Source organism: Maylandia zebra, linkage group LG15 (assembly GCF_041146795.1).
Source record: "Maylandia zebra isolate NMK-2024a linkage group LG15, Mzebra_GT3a, whole genome shotgun sequence".
In the NCBI taxonomy this organism is placed as follows: domain Eukaryota; kingdom Metazoa; phylum Chordata; class Actinopteri; order Cichliformes; family Cichlidae; genus Maylandia; species Maylandia zebra.
This window is the reverse complement of record NC_135181.1, coordinates 13,652,131-13,675,127: the sequence shown is the minus strand read 5'-3', so window position 1 is coordinate 13,675,127 and position 22,997 is coordinate 13,652,131. Positions and strand designations below refer to the sequence as shown.

General features: G+C 40.2%; 1 protein-coding gene across 1 annotated transcript in view; it reads right to left on the bottom strand.

The window, feature by feature from the left end:
• The window catches only part of eva1aa (eva-1 homolog A, regulator of programmed cell death a), a 72,816-nt gene that overhangs the window by 29,507 nt on the left and 20,312 nt on the right, over positions 1-22,997 (bottom strand). The window contains exons 2-5 of the mRNA XM_004568780.3: positions 22,437-22,660; positions 20,258-20,381; positions 17,867-18,019; positions 10,268-10,411 (exon numbers count right to left, since the gene is read on the bottom strand). Of these exons, the coding sequence (XP_004568837.1) occupies positions 10,268-10,411; positions 17,867-18,019; positions 20,258-20,381; positions 22,437-22,660 (645 nt within the window). The remainder of the gene's footprint in view (positions 1-10,267; positions 10,412-17,866; positions 18,020-20,257; positions 20,382-22,436; positions 22,661-22,997) is intronic.

The following is a 22,997-nucleotide window of genomic DNA, read 5'->3' as shown; positions in this document are numbered from 1 at the left end:
GCATGCATTTGCTTCTTAAGAAATCTAATGTCCTTCTTGAAGGACATTCAAAGCTCGTCATTGCATGTTGGCTTGTTTTTGTTCTGTTCTCTGTCAAGTCAAGATGACCCTACACTGCTTCAGTAACGTTGAGATGCAGGCTCTGGGGAGGCCAATCCATGACTGATAGCGATCCATTGTGTGTTTTTCTATTCAGGCTAACACTATGCCAAGTTTTTGGCTAAAAGCTCTTTGGGAATTACCGTGTTGACAAAAAATGAGGGGAAAAGCAACCAATGTCCAAGGGCAACTTTGAAATACCTTGACAGCCTGGCTCTTTGGAAGGAAAATATAAAGAAATGATGGGTGACTGAGGACTTTTGGATGTAGTTTTACATAGTACTGGACAAAAACTTGACAAGATATGATAATCATATTCTCAAAATACTAGCAAACCAAAAAATATGAAAGTAAATATGCATTAACTAGAAAATACATTAGAATTTTAATTTGTTTCTTGTAAACATTTGAATTTACACTTTATTTCCAGCTTAAGATATCCTGGGAATTACTCTCTTTGAATCCCCCCACCCAAGACTGCCCCCTCCGTTTACAAATATTCTGCCTTCTCTCTCTTCTTCTCTGTCTTTGTCCACCACAGAAAGAAAACTGAAACCAGCCACAGACTGGAAAGCATTAGCCTGCTCCCTCCCCAACACATCTGATTCAACCCTCCTCACACAAATGAAAACAAGAAGTATGGATCTCACAGAAAAAGCAGAGAGTAGTTTTTGCCATGGGCACACAATGACACGAAAACAGTAGTGTGCACCATTTAACGAATGTGTGAAGCCGACAAAGTTGGCAGCAAATTCTCGTCCGGAGCTTTGCTTATTTTGCAGTTTCCAGCCCAACAAAGAAGCAGTTGCTCATTTGTGAACACCAAGCAAAAAGACCACAGGAAGGGGGCAGACGTTTGTGTTAGTGTGTACAGTTTTGTATATTTTATCTGAATTTGTCCTTACATCCATGCAAATGTGTGACTGTATGAATGTTAACTTCACTGCATGCTTCGATTTTCCTTCATTTGTAAAGGAGGTAAACAGCCCGCAGCTAAATGCAAAACATTCCTTCACTCTGGAAAGAGCTTCATATGTTTGGGGGCTGGAACAGTTACAGGGACATAAGTGGCAGCGGAGCGACAGACCCCAAAATGCTCATCAGAAAAACCCCTTATAACTAAATCGAATAGTCACGACTTTTATGTGACCAATTTGTATGAAACTGGTATAAAAATCTGGTTTAGGATAAACTTGTAATGTAAAAGTCTGAACAATGAAGCTAAATGGGCAAAACATCATATAGAGAAAAGGATTACCATTAATCATTACTAGAATCTAGTAATAAAACAGTCAATATACAGTCTTACATACCTCTGAGGTAATGCTTTGTTTCACATGAAGAATCTTTCTGAAGTAGTGACTATGTGTATGTTTCCCTCTGATTCTGGGCCTAATCAATGCCCTACAAACTACATCACAGAAACAATGCACAGTATTATCACCGTTTGGGTTTATCTTGTGTTTGGGTTAACAGATCATTACGCATATACAGACATGTGCAAACAGAGCTGTTGAATGCCTCAGAGGTTACAAAAGAGTTAACCTGACCCGGTGAGCGCTAACTGTAAGGTCTATCAAGTCACCTGTGCTATCTCTGTCTGTATCTTGCTTCTTCCCCGCCATGTTTACTAAGCAGTCTGTAGTGGGATCAAAGCGTCTGGCTGGCTCACAGTCCAGCTTCCGCTTTGCTACTTTTTTTTTCTCCTTCTGTTTTAATTTAAGGGGCTTTTTTGGTACCAGCCATAGTGAATAGCTTTGGATAGAAAACACTGCAGCACTGAGGGGAAAAACATAATGGCTGAGCTCTGACAATGCTCTTAATTTGCCTCGGTCATGGATGTTGGTCTCAGATACAAAGTTTTGCGTCATAAAGGATTCTTTTTCTTTTTACAGTTTTAAGCGACACAGTGAAAGAACAAAGGCGTTTTCGCTCTTTTTCACTTCTGACTGTAACCGGGCAAATTTGTGGGTTAGTGAAGTTTAGCTTTGCTTAAGTGCATTTCGCCTGGCAGACTGGGTGCTTTCTTAATATCTAGTTTAAGACACTTTATAAGTGCCACATCAGTTGCTGTAATGACTCCTGTTTATTCATGGTTTTCTTTAATAATCTTGCTTTTTAATTAAAAAAAAGGCTGTTTCTCTCTGTTTTAGTTTTTTCTTTTTATCTTGCATCGGATAAATTAAAGGCTCTAGAGTTTAAGTAGCAATTGACTTTTCCTTTAAACACATTCTGATTATGTGGCATGCAGCTTCGGTAATATGACATATTCTGGGCAGAAAAACAATGTTTACAGCTGAAGCTTGTGGCAGTTCAGTTGATTGCTTTTGAATACTTTGAATATAGCGTAAACCAAGCATTCCCAAAGTCAAAATTCATATTTCTTCTACGGATTGTATACAAAAGATGGTTGCTGCCAACACTTGAAACCTTGAATTAAGCATTGTGGTCATGTTCTTTTTTTAAACTGAATGTGTCTGTGCTTGACAGGCTCAAAAGGTACTTCTCAATCACAAGTCGGACTCGCCCTAAAGAATACACCCGCTTCATTGTTGATTTGACTTTAAATAAGACCATCATTTACAGAGTGCACATTAGAAAGATTTAAAAATAGCAAAAAAAACAAAACCATAGACCATACAAAGGTCTATGGGGTTTGTTTCCTCACAGACTCTTGTAGAGTTGGGTTTCAGGGTTTTGTTTTTTTTGAAGGCCCTTGTACTTTGGCTTCAGTTTTCAGACCTCCATGAGATGTCCATCTTTTAGAAGTTACAATTTTTTCACAAAGAGACACTCTGTAACCTCTTATGGTAATAAAAGGTAGATGTACATAACATGGGTCTAGTGCCTTAAACCTGCATTCTAGCCACTAGGGGTTCTAGAAAAGTCTATAGGACAACAGCACTTCTGGCTTGACCATTAAACACTTTAATGGCTCAGTCACTCATTTTGGTGAAATTTTGGTTATTCTAAGTTTCTGAAAGGTGGGTTATCCAGTGCATGCTCATTAGTTGACATTAGCCAATAAGCATGCAATGTCATAGTCAGAGCCACCTCTTGCTTGTCACATCTTATTTGAAATGGTGGCTCATGGTGGCGACTGCCAAAAACAGAGGCCTTGAGGCTTTGAAAAGCAATGAGGGTGGCAGAAATGTGGGAATATGACAAAGGAAAGAGGGAAAAGACACTGACAGTGCCAGACATACCCAGTGAAAGTGCTTGATTGTTTTCTTTGAGTTGTTGAAACATCTGTGACTGGTGAGAGGGAACGAAACCAAAGGCAAAAGGGGGAAAGAAAAGTCATAGAAACTATGAGAACTTTAACAGAAAATGTAACACCTTTTCTTCATGTGTGCTCAGATGTGTGTGTCGATGTTTATTTATCACGGATTGGCCTCCCCAGAGAGCTGTGGGACCATCTTGACGGAAAACGGTACAAAAGGCAGCCGACATCCAAACAAGAGCTTTGAATGTCCTTCCAAAAGTCTGGAGTCCTGAAGACTACTTGAAGACATTAGAAGAAAGTCTGCCTAAGAGAGGTTGTATTGTGTTGAAGAATAAAGATGGTCGTGCCAAACTGACTTTCAAGCTTGTCCGAAATGAAAAAAATTCTGGTTTTGCCCCACTTATCGTCTTTTCATGTATGTTTGCACTGCTAGTTTCCATTTCCTAGCAAAATATAAAGATATGAACAATGGCTCAAGACTTTTGCACAGTACTGTATACCTGGTAAATCACATACATCGTTCAATGCTTGTGCGTTCTAGAGTGACAGCAGACACCAGATGCTGTGAGTCAGAAAGACATGGTGTAAGCCAGACATCAGCTGACTGAACATGTTGGCAAAACATGAAACCCGCAAGCTCTAGTGTCAGCAGACTACAAGAAACTCCTCACATGTTCTTCATCCTCTTCCAAAGAATACTTTTTACATTAGCCTGTGACTTCACAAGCTACTGTAGATTAGTGGTGTGTTGAAGGGACAAAAAAGGTCAGCAAAGATGATGTTATACTAGTCAAAACCAATGCCATATATGGCTATTGGCTAAACCCACAACAACTACTATTAAGGCAACACACCCACACCGGTCAGGCCAGGTCACGTGCTTTGTGTTTTCTCGCTGCAGTGTTCATGAGTGTGCCAATTGTGGCAGTTATCACGGGGTTTCTGCAGAGTCAGGCTTGTGTTACAAGGCTGGGGAGCATTTAGAGCTGCCTCTACGGCCTTTGTGCTCACTTCTCCGCTCACTAAACTCAGACGCAATACAGATCACATTTTCCAGGTTTACTGGTTGTATTACCCTCATAAAATACTCAATGTGTGGGGTTAGTTATAAGGTGTAAAATGGCATAATCGTGCAATAAGAGCCAGAGTCGTCTGACGTTACCTAGGAGGTATTTAAGGGTAAAGTTAGGTCGTGGATAAGTTGTTGATGCCGTACTTGGTACATTTGCATTAGGCCAGCTGTAGCAGAGCACACCTCTGCTGGAAGTGCATTCAGGTGACTACATAGTCAAGGAATTCTTTGTTTCCTTAAGCCATGAATATACAGTGTGGACACACTATGGAACCTACTTAAGTGGAATAATAAAATATTTGTACAACTCCAGCTTACAGGAAATTTGCTTTCATTTTTGCATCCTGAAAGCTCCTTTGTTCAAACTAATAATGAAGTCACAAGCTGATGCTGAGTCATTCATAATAAAACCAAACAGGATGAAAGAAAATTAAATAACGGTGATGGTTATTTCCAGAAAATGTATAAATAAGTCCTTAAGAGCAAAACCTAGCAACTTGTGCCTTCATACTCAGACGAGCCAACAGTAAATATATTTATTTGAAGATAAATAATCTTTTGATCATCGCATTCACCATGATCATATTTTACAAATGACTTTTTCTTTTTTTAAGATGCCTTAAAAACACCTGAATTAAAAAACTAGCAAGACTGTTATTGATGCTAAAGATTAAGAATTTAGGTGAATACTCAGATACTAAGCAATATTAAAAATTTCTATCAGATTAGATAGTCATTTAAAACAGTATTGATAGCAACAGCGCCATATTCGCCATATGCCCCTTCCCTCACTAGCAGCTGAAATGACTGACATTCACAGCACTGAATAACAATTTATGAGGAATTGAAATATTACATTTCACAGTTATCATTAATCTTAATTTGGATAGCACACATGCTACCATTAGCCATTTAGCTATTAGCAATTTCTCAACAGCCACATTAGCTGCTGTTATCACTGTGGCCAATAATAAAATTACAGTGTTAATGTTGGAGCTAGGCAGCAAACATGATCAGTCCTGCTCGTCTGAAATGTTAATAGACATGATTAGTTTAACAAGATAATGCAATTATATTCATCTTAAAAGTTTTATGTTTGTTTTAAAGCCCCAGATAGAAAAGAAAAGCCTACAATAACTAAATAGAAATAGTGGTAGCTCATATTACCAGCTCCATTTGATCAACAATGGAAATGTAGTCCCAAGTGATTAGAGGCACAGCACGATCTCAGAGAGCCTTAAAACACTGATGTCTTTTTTGCACTTTCTAAGAGAGTCTTATATATACCTTACAATTATGTTACTTTATTTTGTAAGACAACTTAAAAACAAAAAAAATAAAAATACTTCTAAGTTTCACGTTTTTTCCCCCTTGTATTTTCCTGGGTAACTGTACTGAGTTTGAAATTCTAGTGTCTTGATAACCCTAGTATGCATGTCAGGTTACACATGCTGAATAAAGGTGAATACCATACTTTGGTATATTTTGGGACATATGACCACCAGTCATACAGCTCTAGGATACGCTCTAAGGGGGAATGATGGGGCCCAGCAGCAACTACTGGCTGCCCAGCTGGACTGCAGCTCTATGCATGAGAGCCTAAATAAACATCAACCTCAGTCTCTTTGCTGACAGGACATGAATGTGTGTGGGGCAGCCAGAGGAGTTTGTGGCTACCAGCGGTCGCATGTGTTCCTCAAGTATCTATGTCCATGTGTATTTGTACGTATGTGCGCGTGAGTGTTCGTGTCCACATAACCAACTTGGAGAATTCAAACCCTCAAGTTTCTGAATTACATCTTTATCTTCCTCTCTTTCCCCCAGTTACATCTAAATCAGCCCCCGCTGAGCTATGTCTGGCAGCCACGGCCTCCACTGCCCGTCCTTTGTCCATTAAAAATACCATCGGTGCACTCCAGTGACCACACCTCCATATATCTCTGTATTTCCGCATCACACTAAAGTTCAAATACTACAAGAAAAAAGATTAAGAAACAAATGTTGAAAACATAATCACTGGTTTCTTTTATTCTGTGGCTGTTCATAAAGTTAGACTGCAAAATAATTGTACAAGTGAACTACAAAATCACTATGGAGTGTACATGTTTTTGGCACATGTAACTGGCGTGATAGACAGCACGGCGGCTTATTTTTGACTGTGAGGGGCACTATGAAACCACATATACTCGACTTTTATTACTCGACTTTTTATTCCACTGCTAAAGAGGAAACGATTTGTGTTTTTAGCACCATTTACATGTCTGTGCACCTTTGTATGAGCAACATTATGCAAAAAACTACCCATCGGAATTTCATAAAACTCGGTGAAGAGGTGGGGCATGAGCAAACAAAGACTTCTGAAATGACTTATTGTCTTTTAAAATCGCATGATAGGACACCAGGCTTGGTGCAGGATCCACGCTGAGTGAAGTATTTACAAAGTCTACATTAGAAAACAAATAGAAAATAATGTTTATCTGAGCATCTACATTTTGACCAGCTCTAAGAAAATGACACTAAGCCATGAACTGAGATAAACTTAGCTCATTAGCTCTACTTCATTGCTTCACTTCCATGTTTGGTCCAAAGGCCAGAGAAGTGGTGGAAGTTCTTTATATCAAGAACACATAAACTATATTAATGCACTCATTATACTTTCATTAGGATTTTTGAGGGATCCTATGTCCATTATGTGGTTTCAACCTCAGGGTTAGAACAGGGCATTTTCACAGAGCTCCCAGTGCAGGAAGACCAGACCAGCTAAATGCCATAATCGATCAATTTCCTACTCAGCAATTAGACCTGGTCCTCAAGCTTTCCATAACCTTTTATCCCCCTAAAGCCTGTGCTACATGGTTCAAAAGAGGCTGTGTGGCCTGATCAGCATGACCCATTATAACACACCTTTGAGATCTGAAGCTTTAATAACTCTCAGGCAAGGAGAATAACTGTGCACTGGGTAGGAACTGGGAGACCCTTGACACTTGAAAGAGAAAGATTCATCCAGATACGATCGGATTAGCATGGGGGATCCATAAATCATGTTTTTGCAATAATTCAAAGACAACACCGTGTTTGATGGTATAAAGACATGCACATACAGAAACAGGATGCCTTCAGGCTGTCTGGAAAAAGAGAGTTATTGGCAAGATGGAAGAATTATGTTGCAGAGCTACAGGACAGGCATATTGAGCTCTTCTAACTATACATTGCCAAAATATTTCCACCTACTCTGTATTAAATATACATATAGATAACTGTTGAGTGAGGCAGTTTTTCATTCCAACATCAAACATCTTGACAAAGTAACTAATGAGTCATAAAGGAAGATTGTTCAAAGCAGTCGCAGCGGAACTTTGCTTTCTGCAGAAAGCAGACTCATTCATCAATCTTCAGGAGGAGAGAGGCAAATACTTTCAAGCTTAGCCTATGAATAATTTGGAATACAGGAAGCATTCTTACACATATATTTTAAACATCATCTCCTTAAAATATTCAAATGTTAAATGAACTGCACTCAGTTGGACTCCTGGAGAGAAAATAAAGCTTAGGGATGATGTAAATGATGCTTGACGTAGTGGCTGTGCAGAGTGTGTATGTGTGTATGTGTGATCTACTGGTAGACTGATGGCAGGTTCCAGGCCATTTGCTGCTGTTTAATTCCTAAAGAGTAGATCACCCCTGGGGTTGTATGATGAAGAAGCTGGAGCTTGGACCCTGATGGAATTATAAATCAGAGGCAAGCTGAGGGCGATAACGAAGGGTGGATGACTGTGTGTGTCTGTGTGCGAGGGAGAGAGAGTAGACACGAGTACAGAGGTGTCATGACTTTTCTTTTTTTTTCTTTTTTATCTGAATTTTGACTGAAACTGAGAATTCTGACTTTTTCCCCTCAGACGTCTAACAATCTATTTCTGACTAATCTGTAGCTCCTAGGGTAGTGGTTGTAAATGGTGCTTGACAGTGGCGTGTGTGTGTGTGTGTGTGTGTGTGTGTGTGTGTGTGTGTGTGTGTGTGTGTGAGAGAGAGAGAGAGATCTACTGATAGACTGATGGCAGGTTCCAGGTCATTTGCTGCTGTGTTATTCAGAAGGCATTCCAGAGGGCACCCCTGGGGTTGTATAGAAATTCTGACTTTTTGTTTCTAAAAACTGTGAAAAAATCCGCATTTTCCAAAAAATGTCATAATTCTGGGATTTCTTTTTAAAGTCATGACCAAAAACATCTATTCCGTGGCCCTAATCCTTGTCTTACTTTTAGAATGGTTCAAAAGCATGAAAATAGCAGTTTATAGTCCATTAAAGGTTCTCAACACAGGGCATAGAGAATCACAAACCTGAATACTCAAAGTTAAACATCTAACACATTGTAGATTTTAAAACATAAGTGCAAAAAGTAAATTCTGAACTATAATAAACCTAAGATCAATAAAATATTTGCTAATAACAGGTATTTATTTGAAAAGGCATTAAAGGTGCGATTTCTTTCCGGTGATCATGTGCTCTCAGTCAGTTTGTAAGTCAGTGCCAGTTGGAACAAAGCACACCACCACACTCACACATGCACATAAATACCACCAATCATGAGCGGACAGACAGCCTTCATCCCCTACTCTGACAAAAATGGGGTCAGTTCTGCACACATTCAACCACCAACGAAAGAGGATCCCCCAAAATTATCACTCTGAGAGAGCCTGAAGAAACCAGTGACTTCATGTCTACTGCAGTTATACTGATTTACTCACGTTCAACCCTCTCAACTCCCACCGCAGCCCAGAAGACCTCCCTCTCCCGCTTCCCCATCCCCCTCTGTGTGTGTTAGCATCTTACATCCGTCCTCTATCTCATTTGTCTCTGAGGCCCTACAGACACTCACACATTTACCAGCCAAACTCAGCACCAGAGCTGTAAGGATAATACACTGTGCTATCAGTGACAGATAAGAGAGGTCAGACACAGATTCATTCCAAACGATTCCATAAACACAGTTGAACAGTCTCCGTATTCTTGTCTGCAATGACTAGCTCACAGTTGACGGTTCTTGGAGATTCAGCATGGAGGATCTCCAAAACCAGACTATAAACAAGCTGTAAACTCTCATGACAACATCAAGATACAGATTATCCCCTGAAGCAAGAAATGACAAGAACTGTATAGCAGAAAGGCAGCAGAAAATTACTTACACCACACACAAAAAAATCTCAAAATCTATAAAATAAATTCAGAATTCAGATTGAAATGCCAAGGCAAACAACAGAACGAATGTTACTTTGGGTGTTTGGGCAAATGGATTTTATGGATTTAAGAGATTCCCGGGCATGGTGCTGATTGATCCCTTCCTGTCTGTGTATGTATACTTTTGTGCATGTCTAAAGCATGTGGTTAATTAATTACAGTCTTGACATGTCCAGATTAGCTCTTGGGAGGGGAACTGATAAAGGAAGAAGATCATTAATCTCATCCTTCCGCACAGACATAAGGTCTAAACACAATATCCAGTGCTTAATGTAGTTTTCTTCACTAAAGATCTGAGGTGGAAAATACATGTAGAAGCATTTAAATCCTCGAATAGTTTCCTCATTTCAGTAAAAAACTATTTCCGAAATTATTTTATTGTTTCAGTTTCCTTTCAAAGTAAAAATTATAAGCCTAACAAATTATCCCCCTGTTACCCATATTTATTCACCATAACCACGATCATCGCAGATGATAATCATATTTCTGCAACTACAGCAGAACCCCTTTTAGTGTCCCTCATCCTGAAACTGGGGTCCAACATGATGGGCAGGAGTGCAGCTGATAAATTAGCAAACATCACCCCCTGGTGGCAGGCAAAAATGAAACCATGAGTATTGGTTTCTTGGGGACTCACCACAGGTGTAGATGACGCTGAGGTACTTCCTGGTGCCAGCGTAACACGGATCTCCAAACTCTCTCGTGGAAGCTCGGATGAGACAGGTTTTCTTTCCCTGGCAGCGGTTGGTCAAAACCTGCAGAGCCACGGACGACTGGCACTCTGGAATAAAAACAGAGATGGGGAAACATATGTAATACTCTGTTGTAAAACCCACATCTCAGTAATGTCTATTCCACTGGATCATCAACTATAGTCTACAGAAAAATTCCACTAGCATTGTAAAATGTGGATTTCTGTTAAAAATACAGGCAAACGCATTTTTAAAAAAATGAAGATTTCTGTTAACATATTTTCTATATAAATGGACTGAAAGTCCAAACTACTTCCCCAATAACTATTATCAATTTACATTTCTTATGCTCTGTGTTCTTAGATGGCGTGACACTTACAAAGACACACATACACACACATCTCAGATCCCATGATGGAGTTTGTGTCCACATCAGACCCACATAGAGAACCTTCCGCAGGCCTTACATTGTCTAAAGGATATCTGATCCAATACATGTGGGTGTGTGAGTGTTTGTGTATGGAGACCAGTCAAAGTAATGGATACGCCTCTCATACATCATCGCTAAGCACCAGCCAACTCCTCTCCTCGTTTTTTGGCTTTGATTTCATTCCTTTATTCCATAATTGTAACACAGCTGCAGAAGATGACATGGCACTTCTAAGCCAATAATCTGCAAATGAGTTAAGCAGCAAAGGAAATATAAAAGTACTCAAAGGTGCAGTCCCAGTGGAATTCCCATTCTACATATCTCCACATGACTCCAGTGACACTAAGGATAAAGGTGTGAGAAGCACTAATCAACTCCTGTTGTGGTCTTGTGGGAATGTGGAGGGCCCTTGGTTCCACATGGATGCTTCCCGGGCCCCCCACGGGCCATCTAACCCCTAAAAACAACACAAGGAAATGAGCCTTTGAAAATGGACACTCGGCTGTCTTGGTGGCCCACGCAGAAGGAGAAGTGCAGAAAAAAGCTATCGAGGGCATGCTGGCTAAGACTTGGTTCAAGTGTCAGCAAGCCTCAACAAATTATGGCTAAAGGTTAAATGTCATAGCCTGGAAGTGTTTGAGGGTAATCTAGCGGTCATGCATAATATCAAAATTGGGAATTCCTTGGATGGCCTGTAACCGTGCAGGCCTGTCTTATAAGCAGGAGACTTATTTTACAGTTTATGTTATATAACTAAATTGCGGGGAAATCTGTTCCATAAATCTTGTGTGGTTACAGGTCACAGCATATGCAAAGCATTAAGCTTCTCAATGAAGTAAGCCTGAATCACTGTTGGTTCAACTGGACACAGATCAAACGGGTACACCCCCAGCTGGAGCTGACATAGTGGAATTCCCAACCAGGATGTAGTGAGGTGAAAGCCTGTGGGAACCAGTGAGAGTAACTGGATATGAAGGACCATAACTCAAAGGTGGAATAATTCCTGCTGTCACTTAAAACATGTGGAGTAATGTAAAAAAAAAAAAGTTCATTTGAATTCTGCCATCAGTCTTAAACTTATGGGAAAAACTTGGTTTCTAATTTGTTTATAATTTTTTTTAAATTATGAAAATGGCAACTCAACTTTGTTTTGATTTAGTAAATTACTAATTTTCTTACCTTACCGTTAAATTTGCAGTGCCAGACTTTACATGTTGAGCTGCATCCTGAGGACAGGACAGAAGTAGGACTATGGTACAAGTCATTAAGTACATTTGACGTGCAGGTACATCTAAGTAAAACCGCACAACAGATGAAAAAAGTTGCACGGTCACACGAGCCTTGATTTCTACTGCAGCATTCAGAGGAAGCGTCAGAATGTGCTTAATCTGTGCGTCAGAATTCACCCTGGCTCGTATCTAAGGTTCAGCCAGCTGATGGTGGCATAATGGTGTGAGGGATATTTTCTTGGCACATTTTGGACACCCTAGTACTAGTTGAGCATCATTTCAATGCCACACCCTTCCTGAATATTGTTGCTGACGATATCCATCCCTTTTATGACCGCACAGTAACCATCTTAATATGGCTGGTTCCAGCAGAATAACTCACCATGTCTCAAAGCTTAGATCATCTCAAACTGATTTCTTGAACATGTACTCAGTTGGCCTCCTCAATCCCCACTTCTCAATCAAAAAGGGATGTGGTGAAATGAGAGATTTGCATCATAGAACAAATCTGCAGCAACTGTGTGATGCTATCATGTTAATATGGAACAGAATCTCAGAGGAATCTATGCCGAAATAACACAGGTCTGAAAGCAAAAGGGGGTTCAACCCAGTATTACCAAGGTGTACATAATAAAGTGGTGAGGAGGCGTTTAATGTGAAAGTTTATTATCCATATTAGCAGTTTATTATCTGTTTATGTAAGACAAACTGATAAGCAGTCTGTGTCTATGACAGAGATCAATGTTGTAACTATTGGCTTTTATTTCCTTTATTAATCACATTATATTTTTCTACAATATGTACATTTGTACTAGTTAATTTTATGATCACTGTTTATAGCAATATATAAATATATTACCGCCGTTACATAATTACATAATTTCCTTAGGGCTTAATAAAGTATTCTGATTCTGATTCAGTTCAATAACCTCCTGCTCTGACGAATGTGCCTCAATTTTCTCTGCCGCTCTTTTTTCCTGTCCGGAGGGCCTGACAAGCCAAGTCCACTGACAGACAGACCCCCATTAGCTGCACCTTAGATTCGCTGACTGGGTGATTAGCTGAGCACAGAGCTCACAGAAAATGGGGTGGGACTTAGAGGTTCAGGAGCTGATAGAGAGGATGGAGACACACATGTATTCTTTGTTCACCAGCTCAGCCACACACAGAATTTCTATGTAGTTTAAAAGAACACTCCCAAGGGCCTGACCTCCTCTGGCTCTCATTAGTGGTCTTAACACAGAGAGACAAGCATACAACAGTTCCCCTCTCTCTCACACACACACACACACATACACACGGCATGAATAACCCCTGTTACCTCTAACCTTTACCCTCTCCAATTTTCCAAGCTTGGGCCACCACCCCTCTATCCTCCACACACCCAACAAGGACAGGACTATAGCTCAGAAGAGTAGGCCCATAGTCAAGAGAAGCAGCATATGAGGAAAGGGAGGAGCTTCCTGGATACACACACACATGCACACAGATTCACATGCATACACAAACAAACACACACTTACTCTCAATGATGACTAATTACAGCAGGAAACATAAACTGAGGTCACACACAGAAAAGCACCTACAAGTACTTTTCTTAAAAGGAATTACACAGTTCGAAAAGTTACTGAGCTGATTTCCTAATACAATGAAAGGGCGATTCTGGGTGGAGAAACCACCTAAAGCTGTGTGATGTGGCATTTCATGTCATTCAATTGTTTTAAAAGAAAAAAAGATAATAATTTATCCAGTAGAAAGCCACATCTTGAGTTTCACTCATCACAGAGCACATGTATTAAGCCTGATGTCCTGTAAGGTTAGTGCATTTTCACTGTCATACATTCTGAGGTTGGTGTACAGCAACTGTGTGTTTTCAAATAAACGCAACACACCTCAGAGCACATACATATCCAAACACACAAATGAACACACACGTGCAAAGAGTACAGCAACCTTTCCTAGTGAATTGTCACTACAACCACCATAACAGTCCAAGTTTTCCACCCACGCACACCTTTCCTGGAATTTCAAGACAATGGATGGAAAACACTCGACTCCTCTTTCGTTCTGACTCATCGGCAATACGTATCATTTAATAGGGAGGTTTAACTCATTGTTGTGGGATTTAAACTCTTTGTGTAATAGAAGAGCGACTTTCAGATATGGTGATAAGGTGAAAGGATCTGCACACGCCAAATGCTTTCAGTAGATGTCAATGATACATTGACAGACAACCTTTTACCCAAGGTAACACCACACGCATTTACCCCAAAATGTTCTTTCACTTCTCTGGAAACATATTTTACAGCCAGACATAAACAATACTTTTCAAAAGTCTTGAGCCACCCCTCATATCATCACTTTTTGCTTGCAAGGAGCAGGAACTTGAGTTTTTTTTTAAGTCATCTTTAGCTATAGTAGTTTTTCTTTAAACATTGGCTGCTTTTTCACTCATTTTAATTCCAGTCCTCGTCCCTGACCATTTTCAGATGACTCTTTTGTTGGTTAAGCCAATTAACACCAACCTTTGAATCATTCATGCATAAAAAAGGCACCTAATTCAAGGGATGAACCAGCATTGTGTCTACACTTAACAAACAACTTAAAATGTATCTTTAGGCACTTTGTTACAAGCAGCCTGTCACAAAAACACAAAGTTTGTGTCCATTACTTTAGCTGAATCTGCGATCAGAAGACTATTTAAAGAAATTATAAGAAATTTTGCCTAAAGGAGTTCGGGCTCTGTTTAAGAATAAAGGTGGTCATATTGAATACAAACTCTATTTTTGCCACATATGCTGTACTCCTATGCATGTTTCCAGAAATAACTCCAATTGTTTGTTATATTCTTAGTAAAATACAAAGGGCTTGATGACTTTTGCACAGTACTGTACAGAGGATTTTGCTTGTGTGGGTTTGTAAGGCGATAGCAAGTTATGTCACAATCATTCCAGCAAATCAGAGAATTTGGTATGTGTGCTATGTGTGTTATCACCTTAACCCTGCATGAGCTTGTTATCATAGAAAACATGCAGCCTGAGAAATTCATGATAGCCAGTATACAAATGTCATTGATGATATTTTTGCAAACTTTAGGAAAAACAGTCAACCAGTAACAATTTGTTGACAGAAATCTGTCAACTCAGGTCTTTCAGGACTGATTTAAATAGACAGACCTGCACATTTAACATAAATCTATATCTATATCAGCAAAGTCCAAAACAGCATAAACATGCTACTTATCTGCTCTGCATCTATTAGTGTCTGCAATAAATACAGACAGAGTTACAGTGAAGTATCTCACACCCTAAAAATGGAACAAGCAGTCCAAAATGGAAGTATTAAAGTGTGCAGCTGTGCACAATAATCTAGTATCCAACCTGCAAATAGACTAAAGTCTGAACCATCGTTTTCAAAGCACACACTCAAAAGGGAAAGCACAGTGGCCTTCCTTTTATTTTAGAAAAAAAAAACACACTCTAAGATCCTGCATGCCAAGCATGGGGGGCTATTTAGATGTCAAGAGGTATGTATCGTGGTAATGGGGCAGATGAGAGAGGAGGGCTGAAGCAGGCCCCTTTACTTTGAGGATTCTTCATCGCCGCCAAAAGCCGTCCAACTCCGCCACTCCCACCCAGAAGACAAGATCAAAGAATCCTTGTGTTGTGAGTACATGTCTATGTACATACTTGTTTTTTCCTGCTATACTTTTCCAGGACTTTTGCATTCAAAAGGAAAGCAGACAGTGGTTTTCCATGGCATAAATTCCTTGCGGCAAATCTAATTAAGTTAAATAAGTTGACTAGAAAATTACCTCCAGAAGACATTTGTTTGTTAGACAACAGCTAGCACAAGTTATCACAAAAAATTTCTGTCTATTTGGCAGGTGGCTAGTGTTAAATTGTCTAAATTTGTGCATCTAACAGTGTACAAGCAAAGCACTGTAATATTCCTTAACATTACACTATGCACAGCATACCTGGGCCGTGCAGTCAGCTGTGTGAGTTCAGCGGTTGATCCCACACCTCAGGCTGCAACTTTGCCAGGAAGGTTTGAGAGATTACCATAACCTATTCCGTTTAGCACATTTGAACCTGCATTTAAGGAAACTTAAATTCAAAACAGACACAAAACCAACTTGCGTTTACAGCGACTGCCAACCTCAAGATTAATTCAGACATGCAGAACCACAAATACACACATGCAGCTGAGGCTCCACGCTGCTTCGGGAGGGTAAAAAAAGAAGGGGGAAAGCATTTAGAAATAATTAACAGTGTTTGTCTAAGCTGTCACTTAAGACACCCTCACTTCCTGCTCCAGGTGACATGAGAGCCACATTAAAGATAGAGATGACAGGGGAAATCCCACTACAGCACCACCAGACTGTCTGGAACAGCTCAGGGGGTGGTTGTGGGTGAGTGCAGTGTTTACATGCACACACATGTGTGTATGTGATGGAGAGAGGAAAACTCATTCTATAAAGTGGGCGAACAGCCGTTTGTGTGTATCTGAGTCTCCAGTCGACATAAACACACTAATGGTGAATATGTGATTTTTCAGTAAACACCACGTCTCCCCTGCTTCAATTAGATTTTTGATCAATACTCAGAGCTACTGTATTTAACCCCAGAGTCTGAAACCATATCTGAAACCAGCCCTGTCTCACCTGCTACACCTACTTGCCACATGTCTGGTCCAATGCTTCCTCCTTGTACAGAGGAAAAGACTACCTGACAAAAGGGTCAAGGCCACCACAGCAGCACCTGTGGTTAAACTAATACTAATAGTTGCCACGGATCCAAGTTTAAAGTCATTAACATTCCTCTAAACAAGGCCAGGGATACATTTGGGTATCCCATGCACTCACACATGCACATAACAAACATGCATACTTGGAGGGAACTCAATATGTTCCTTTTCAACAGTCCAAACTCAGTGCTTTTGATGACAGGGACATCTGATCTACATTCCTCCTCATTCCCCTGGCAATGTGTGCACGTTAGTGTGTGTCTACATGATGCTCAGTGGTGGTTTTCTTTATCTCAAAATGCTCCGAGAACAAGATGATGAAATGACAAAAGGTAAATTACTTCTAAAAGTGAAATTATCAACCAGTGATTGTGGAAGAAGTGCAAAGAGGTTTGAATAGATGACATCAGGGATGGGTGTGACAGACCAGTGTTTGCTCTAGAGCCTCTCAGTCAAAGAAAGTGGAGGAAATGAAGGAATGAAGGTTTCCAAACCACAACAGCATCTCAAGGCAATATCGCCCACGTCAAAGACATTTCATGAAGGGGGGATTCAGCAGGTGTTTTGAACCTGACTGTATTTGTAGTTCTCTTTGTGGTTCACTGGAGTTCGAGTCCAGGCGTGTAACGCTCATTATTAAAACCTTTTCATTTTTCACATCTGCTCAATGTAATGACACCTGAATGTTTAGATTATGTCTTCGCTGCAAGGCATTTTTGTCTTTTAGCAAAAAAACGGCGACCTGAAGTTGCACTCTTCCCATTCATTAATATGTATAAGAGCATTAGCACGACAAGGAGACTCTTTTTAACTTCATGCAAACACATGTAGGCCTGATTTGCAAGCCAAGCTAGTGTCTTGTTTTATGACTCCTTACTTATTACTCCTCCCCTGACCTCGGACTGACCCCTAAATTGATTATATGAGGAATGATACAAATGTGCAAAAAGTGCCACCTTTCATGAAAATACATGACACAATCACACGATCGAGGCACCTTTGTAAAAAAGGAAGTCATTGAATGATCACGAACTATTAAAAAAAACTGCCAAAAAATACAGCTTTCAAGAGCGAAGTAGATTTTTAAACACTGCATACTTGAAGTGACAGAAAAGGAAAACAAGAAGGTTTCTCACCCACTGATGGAGACCTCCTGTGGAGAAGGGGACACTCGAGGGTGCCCTGCAGAGTTCGGCCGAACATGGCGGAGTAGACGGCGATCTGCATTCCCTGTTTGCAGCTTAGCCTCATCTTATCTTCCTCACAGACCACCTTACTCTTATACTCATCTGTGGATACAGAGAGAGAAAGAAGAAAGCTTGTCAACCAAAAAAAAATTATTTAATAATATTTGATATAAGTTTTCATTTCCTGGATATTTGCTGATTAGATACAAATTAGAACCACTAAATTAGAACCTCTGCTTAGCAGTTTATCATATGCGCAGAGCACAGACTCCATTTTTCATTCAGAGTAATGGGCATGAGACAGAGGGAGGACAGATTGGTGGACATGTAGAGCCATGCAGAGGCATTCCTCTGACACATCCACCCAAAGTGACCTGTGACAGCAAGAAGTAGCTCCACTGGCCTGCAACTAAAAACACAACAGCAGAGTGTTTCTATATCCATGTGGGAAGTGGAACAGGAATGCAGAAAAGAAAAGTGAGAGAGAAAGCAAAGAAAATGTTCAGGACTAGTTTGTTATACTTCTTTGTGATGGACTCACTCTTGTTCTGTCTCAGACCCTCCCTGTTCTCCTTCACTAACACCATCCTCTAGCCACCTCTCTTTTCAGAGGCAGTGACACCTGCCCGTTGCACCTCACTAACACCCCATGCAGCCTTTCTCTCTTCCCCCCCGAGAAGTCATTGGTTAAGTGACAGTGAACAAAGAGCTGCTGATTGGTCCTGGGGTCCAGTGGAGAAAGGAACAAGTAGGAAAGGCAGGGGGATCAGTGGATTAATGCTGAGTTGTGGGCACTCTTGTGTGAACTTTTGCACAGCTCAGTGCGGCTCGGCTCAGCACAGGACTGAGCGACGAATGAATACTAGAATCAGGGTGGGATTACTGCACTGCTGTGGCTCCCCTCCGGAGTGATACTCTTAACTTCCTGGATCACAAGGGGAACGATGGACAAGGATAAACAGCGAGGCACGCAAAAAGCGGGGGGTTTTTCAGATAAAAGAAGCAGCACAGAGGGAAGTCACACGGATACTGATGCCTAAATTAATGCAGACTTTATAGAAAAATTATAGAAAAGGTTTTCCCTACAAAAAGTAGTTAAATGAGAAATACATTTAAATACTCTTGCCAGGTCTGACCCCCTTATGCTCAAGAGTATTGTTTGGGATTTCCATCTGAAACAAAAAGCTTAAATTTAGTCAGTAGCAAATGCAAAAGTGTGAGGCTAGAGTGAAACAGCGTCAATATATGAATGAGATATACTTAAGAAAATTTTGACCAGCATTAAAGCTATGTGTCTACCTGCTGCAAAGTATATAAACGGGATAAGCAAAGTCACAGCATGTTTTTCCAGTTGAAGACCAAACGTTACTATTAACAGGCTGCCATATAACGGTCAAGCTGCTGAAACAGCAAAATGCTCCTTACTGCATGCTACCATGAATGTCATCCAAGCCAAGCCATACCAACTTTATTTATAACACACTTTAAAAACAGCAACCACTGACCAAAGTGCCGAACATACGAATAGAAATACATGCTAATAAAAATAACAGAAAATAAGAGAATTAAATTCAATCAGAAATGACAGATTAAGATGAAAGATGGCCTCTATAGTTATAACATATTATAGAAGGTCTCCAGTCACAGCTGGAGAGGTGTTAGCTAGCTCCTTCCATCTGAGGTTTTTTATAACAGATACAGATTAGACAGCCACGATCACAACAGATATAGTCTCTTCATCCAGTGAGTATGAGGCTATAACATATGGTTGTCAGTGTCCAGTACTGATTGATGCAGATTCAGTATTGCCTGTGCAGCCAGCCTTATTCCTCAATTGTTGCCAATATACTTGATTTCAAATATATAGCATGTCCACTAATTGACATAGTGCTTTATCATGACAAACAATGGCACTTTGGCTTTTGGGTTAGCTACACATACCACATCCTGATGCTAGATAAAGTAAAGAGTCAGTAAAGAGTCCAGCTGTGTTGGAAAAACCTATTATGAGCATCTACTCTACGGGCATGTACCTCACAGAATGATGAAAAAGCATAATCATCACCTGTAATATATTAAAAAGTATAGCTCAGCCCCAATTTCTATTTCAAATTCAGATATTTATAAGTGGCTACAGGGGAGAGCCTTGGTACACAATTTTAAAGGTTGATTTGGGATTTCCTTTGATTGTTAGTGTACTAGTTTGGTTTTGACCTGACACCACCCTTGTGTATTGTGTATTGGCGTTGTGAGGGGGGGAAACAAAGAAAGAATGGTTCAAGCACAGGGAGGGACAGAGATTTTTGTCACTGTCACAACGCGGGGCGACGAGGGACTTACTCGGTCTGCATTTGTACCAGACAATTAGGTATTTACTGCTCCCAGGACACTGGTCCGTCCCAAACACGCGGCTGTTGACAAGGACTTGACAGCTCCTTCTGTCTTGGCACTCGTCCTGCATTTTCTGAAGCAAAGTGACACAAAACGGGAGAAGAACAAAGGCACGTTTAGAGGGAAAACAACAAGCCAATGATAGTGAGACCAGCAGCAAAAAAACCCTAAAACCACTTCAAACAGGTTGCTTATAGCTATTAGGGTATATGGCATCAGTTCACCCACTTCGTTTTCTCATGTTTTAGCCTGCTATAAGCCCAGTGACCAATCCAACACACAGGAATAGCTGAAAGGTTTCAGTTCAGAGCCTCCCTTAAATTAAATATTAAAAGAGTTGCATTAGTTATGAAAAAGCACGGAAAGAGACATGAATTACCACTGAAATAGTGCCGGGGTAAGATAACAAACGTAATTTGTGGACTTCCACCTAAAAACACACTAAATAGACAAGAAGGTCCTCACTGTGGTGCCAATTAAGACTAATACGTCTGGAAATATACTTTTTGTTGTCAGCAGATCTAACAAGAAAACCAAATCAAATAATGAAACAATAAGCACTGAATGAGAAGTCTTATTCTTCTGTGTACGTCCACTGTATTACATAAACAAAAAAACACAGTAAACCACTGAATTGAATTAGCTGTTACATTAATAACATGCACATGGCTGGGTACTGATCCATGCTTGCAAACAGGCAGTAAATGCAATATTTGATCCTGTTTGTTACAAAGTATATTTAAGTTTGTGTTTTTTAAAGAGCGATATCTTTAGGAGAAACGACCACATGTGTTCGTGCTGAAGAATTAATTATGTTGCAAAGTGATGGCCATTGTTGGTCTCTTTTATCAGACTGCTTCAGCTCCGTTTAATCCACATAGCAACAAATTAAAGTCTTTTCACAGCTTTTCAAATAGGAAATAAATAAGATCACGCTCATTTTTGAGAGGATCTCCCCGCCACACACCAAAATTCCCCTTTTGAGCATGAATCTGGTGACAATAAGTAACCTTAGAAGGCTCAGTGAAGGTGTTCATCTTCCCAGACAAGTTTCAGTGCCAACTGTGTTGACAGTCAGAAAGAATACAAAATAAGACAAAGCTTTTTACTGAATACACCAAAGAATGACTCTACATATCACAGATTAAGCACACAGCAAAGGCTGAATTTTCACATCCATCAGACTACATGCTGAAAATCTAAAAAAAAAAGATATTATTGAATGCTATTGCCAAAATTTCACTGTGAGAAAGTTATGTTATGTTAATTAAACAATTATGAACTCAGTTACTGGCAGACAGAAATGAATTGATTAATCTGCCTTTTTACAGCAAAAATTCTAAATATTTGCTACTTGCAAAATCTCTATGGTGTAAAGTTTGATTGCACAAAAAGTAATGAATCAGTATAAATGGGATTTGAAAATAATTAGGTTAAAAGATAAGGACAAATGTCACTTGGTCAACCTGAGGCATCACTAAACAAGCATTAGTAGATGGAGGCATTCTTTCTGTAAGGCCAGCAAACCAAAGGTCACGAACAGGTGGTGCTCATGTGGGTGGCACGGCAGTCATTCTCTCACTTCGACACAATGCAGCCTCTGTGTCTGTGCATTCATGGCAGCCCTATCTATTATGGAAACGGAGGGTGTTTGATGCTAAAAGGCAGGGGAGCCTAAGAATAAACCGAACAACTGAATGAATGCCGAACAGGATGTGTTTGTGTGTGTTTGTGTTGGTGCTGCAAAGCAGGTCTCCTTGTCCAGCCGCATCCCAATTTGGGAGAGGATGCTAAAGCAAAGACCCCATGAAATCGCTTTGTGTCACAGGAACATACAAGCCTGCTTCCTCTTTAGAGAGTGTAATTTGCCGGAAAACGTTCCCACAAAGCATTACATAATCGTTGGTTCTCCAGAGTTTAACCCTTGGCTAATTTGAACCTTTTACAGAACACTTTCTCTCAACCCAAAAAAGAAAGGCAGTGCATTAAGAAGTGACTTACAGAAGGCGGGATGCCAAATGTGGGAGGAGATTTTTTATTCTTAGGAAAAGTCTGGTAAATACCAACTCAATACAGTTGTGAATAATGATGATGTAATAGCGCAAAAGGAATGAGCCTGGCTATTTACCTGTAGTGCAGTGGACACAGAGCAATATCGATCATCCTCCCGAGCTTTATAGGAGCTTAGGAGGGCCTGGTAGGTCTGAGGGCACTGCTGGGGATCAGAAGCACCTCTTCTTCCATAGAAAGCTGACTGGATGGTGATGGTGGCACGCGAAGGGCAGCGCACCGTCAGGAAGTCTCCGTCACAAGCCCTCGCTGTGTAGTTCCTCAACACTTTGGACAGATAGCCTGTGAGAAAGCAAGAAAGCAGAACCGCAGACATTCATTTATTGCACATTAAACAGTGCCATCTGTTGATAATTAATTTCTTGATACTTAACAATTTTAAGCATTCTCGAGTTGTATAATTTTATGATGCACTACTTAATCTCTTATTCCATCCCATTTCCATATGCAGAGAGTTGTAACCATGCTAGCCTAGCCTTCATTTAAAGAACTACATCACTGCTTCCAGCTCAAAGATGCCTTTAAAGCCTTGACTAGTGCAGCAAAAAAGAAAGTAAAGATTTATCTTATTCAGCTGTAAGTTTTAGCCCTTTTGTTATCGCTACAGAACAAACTGCTG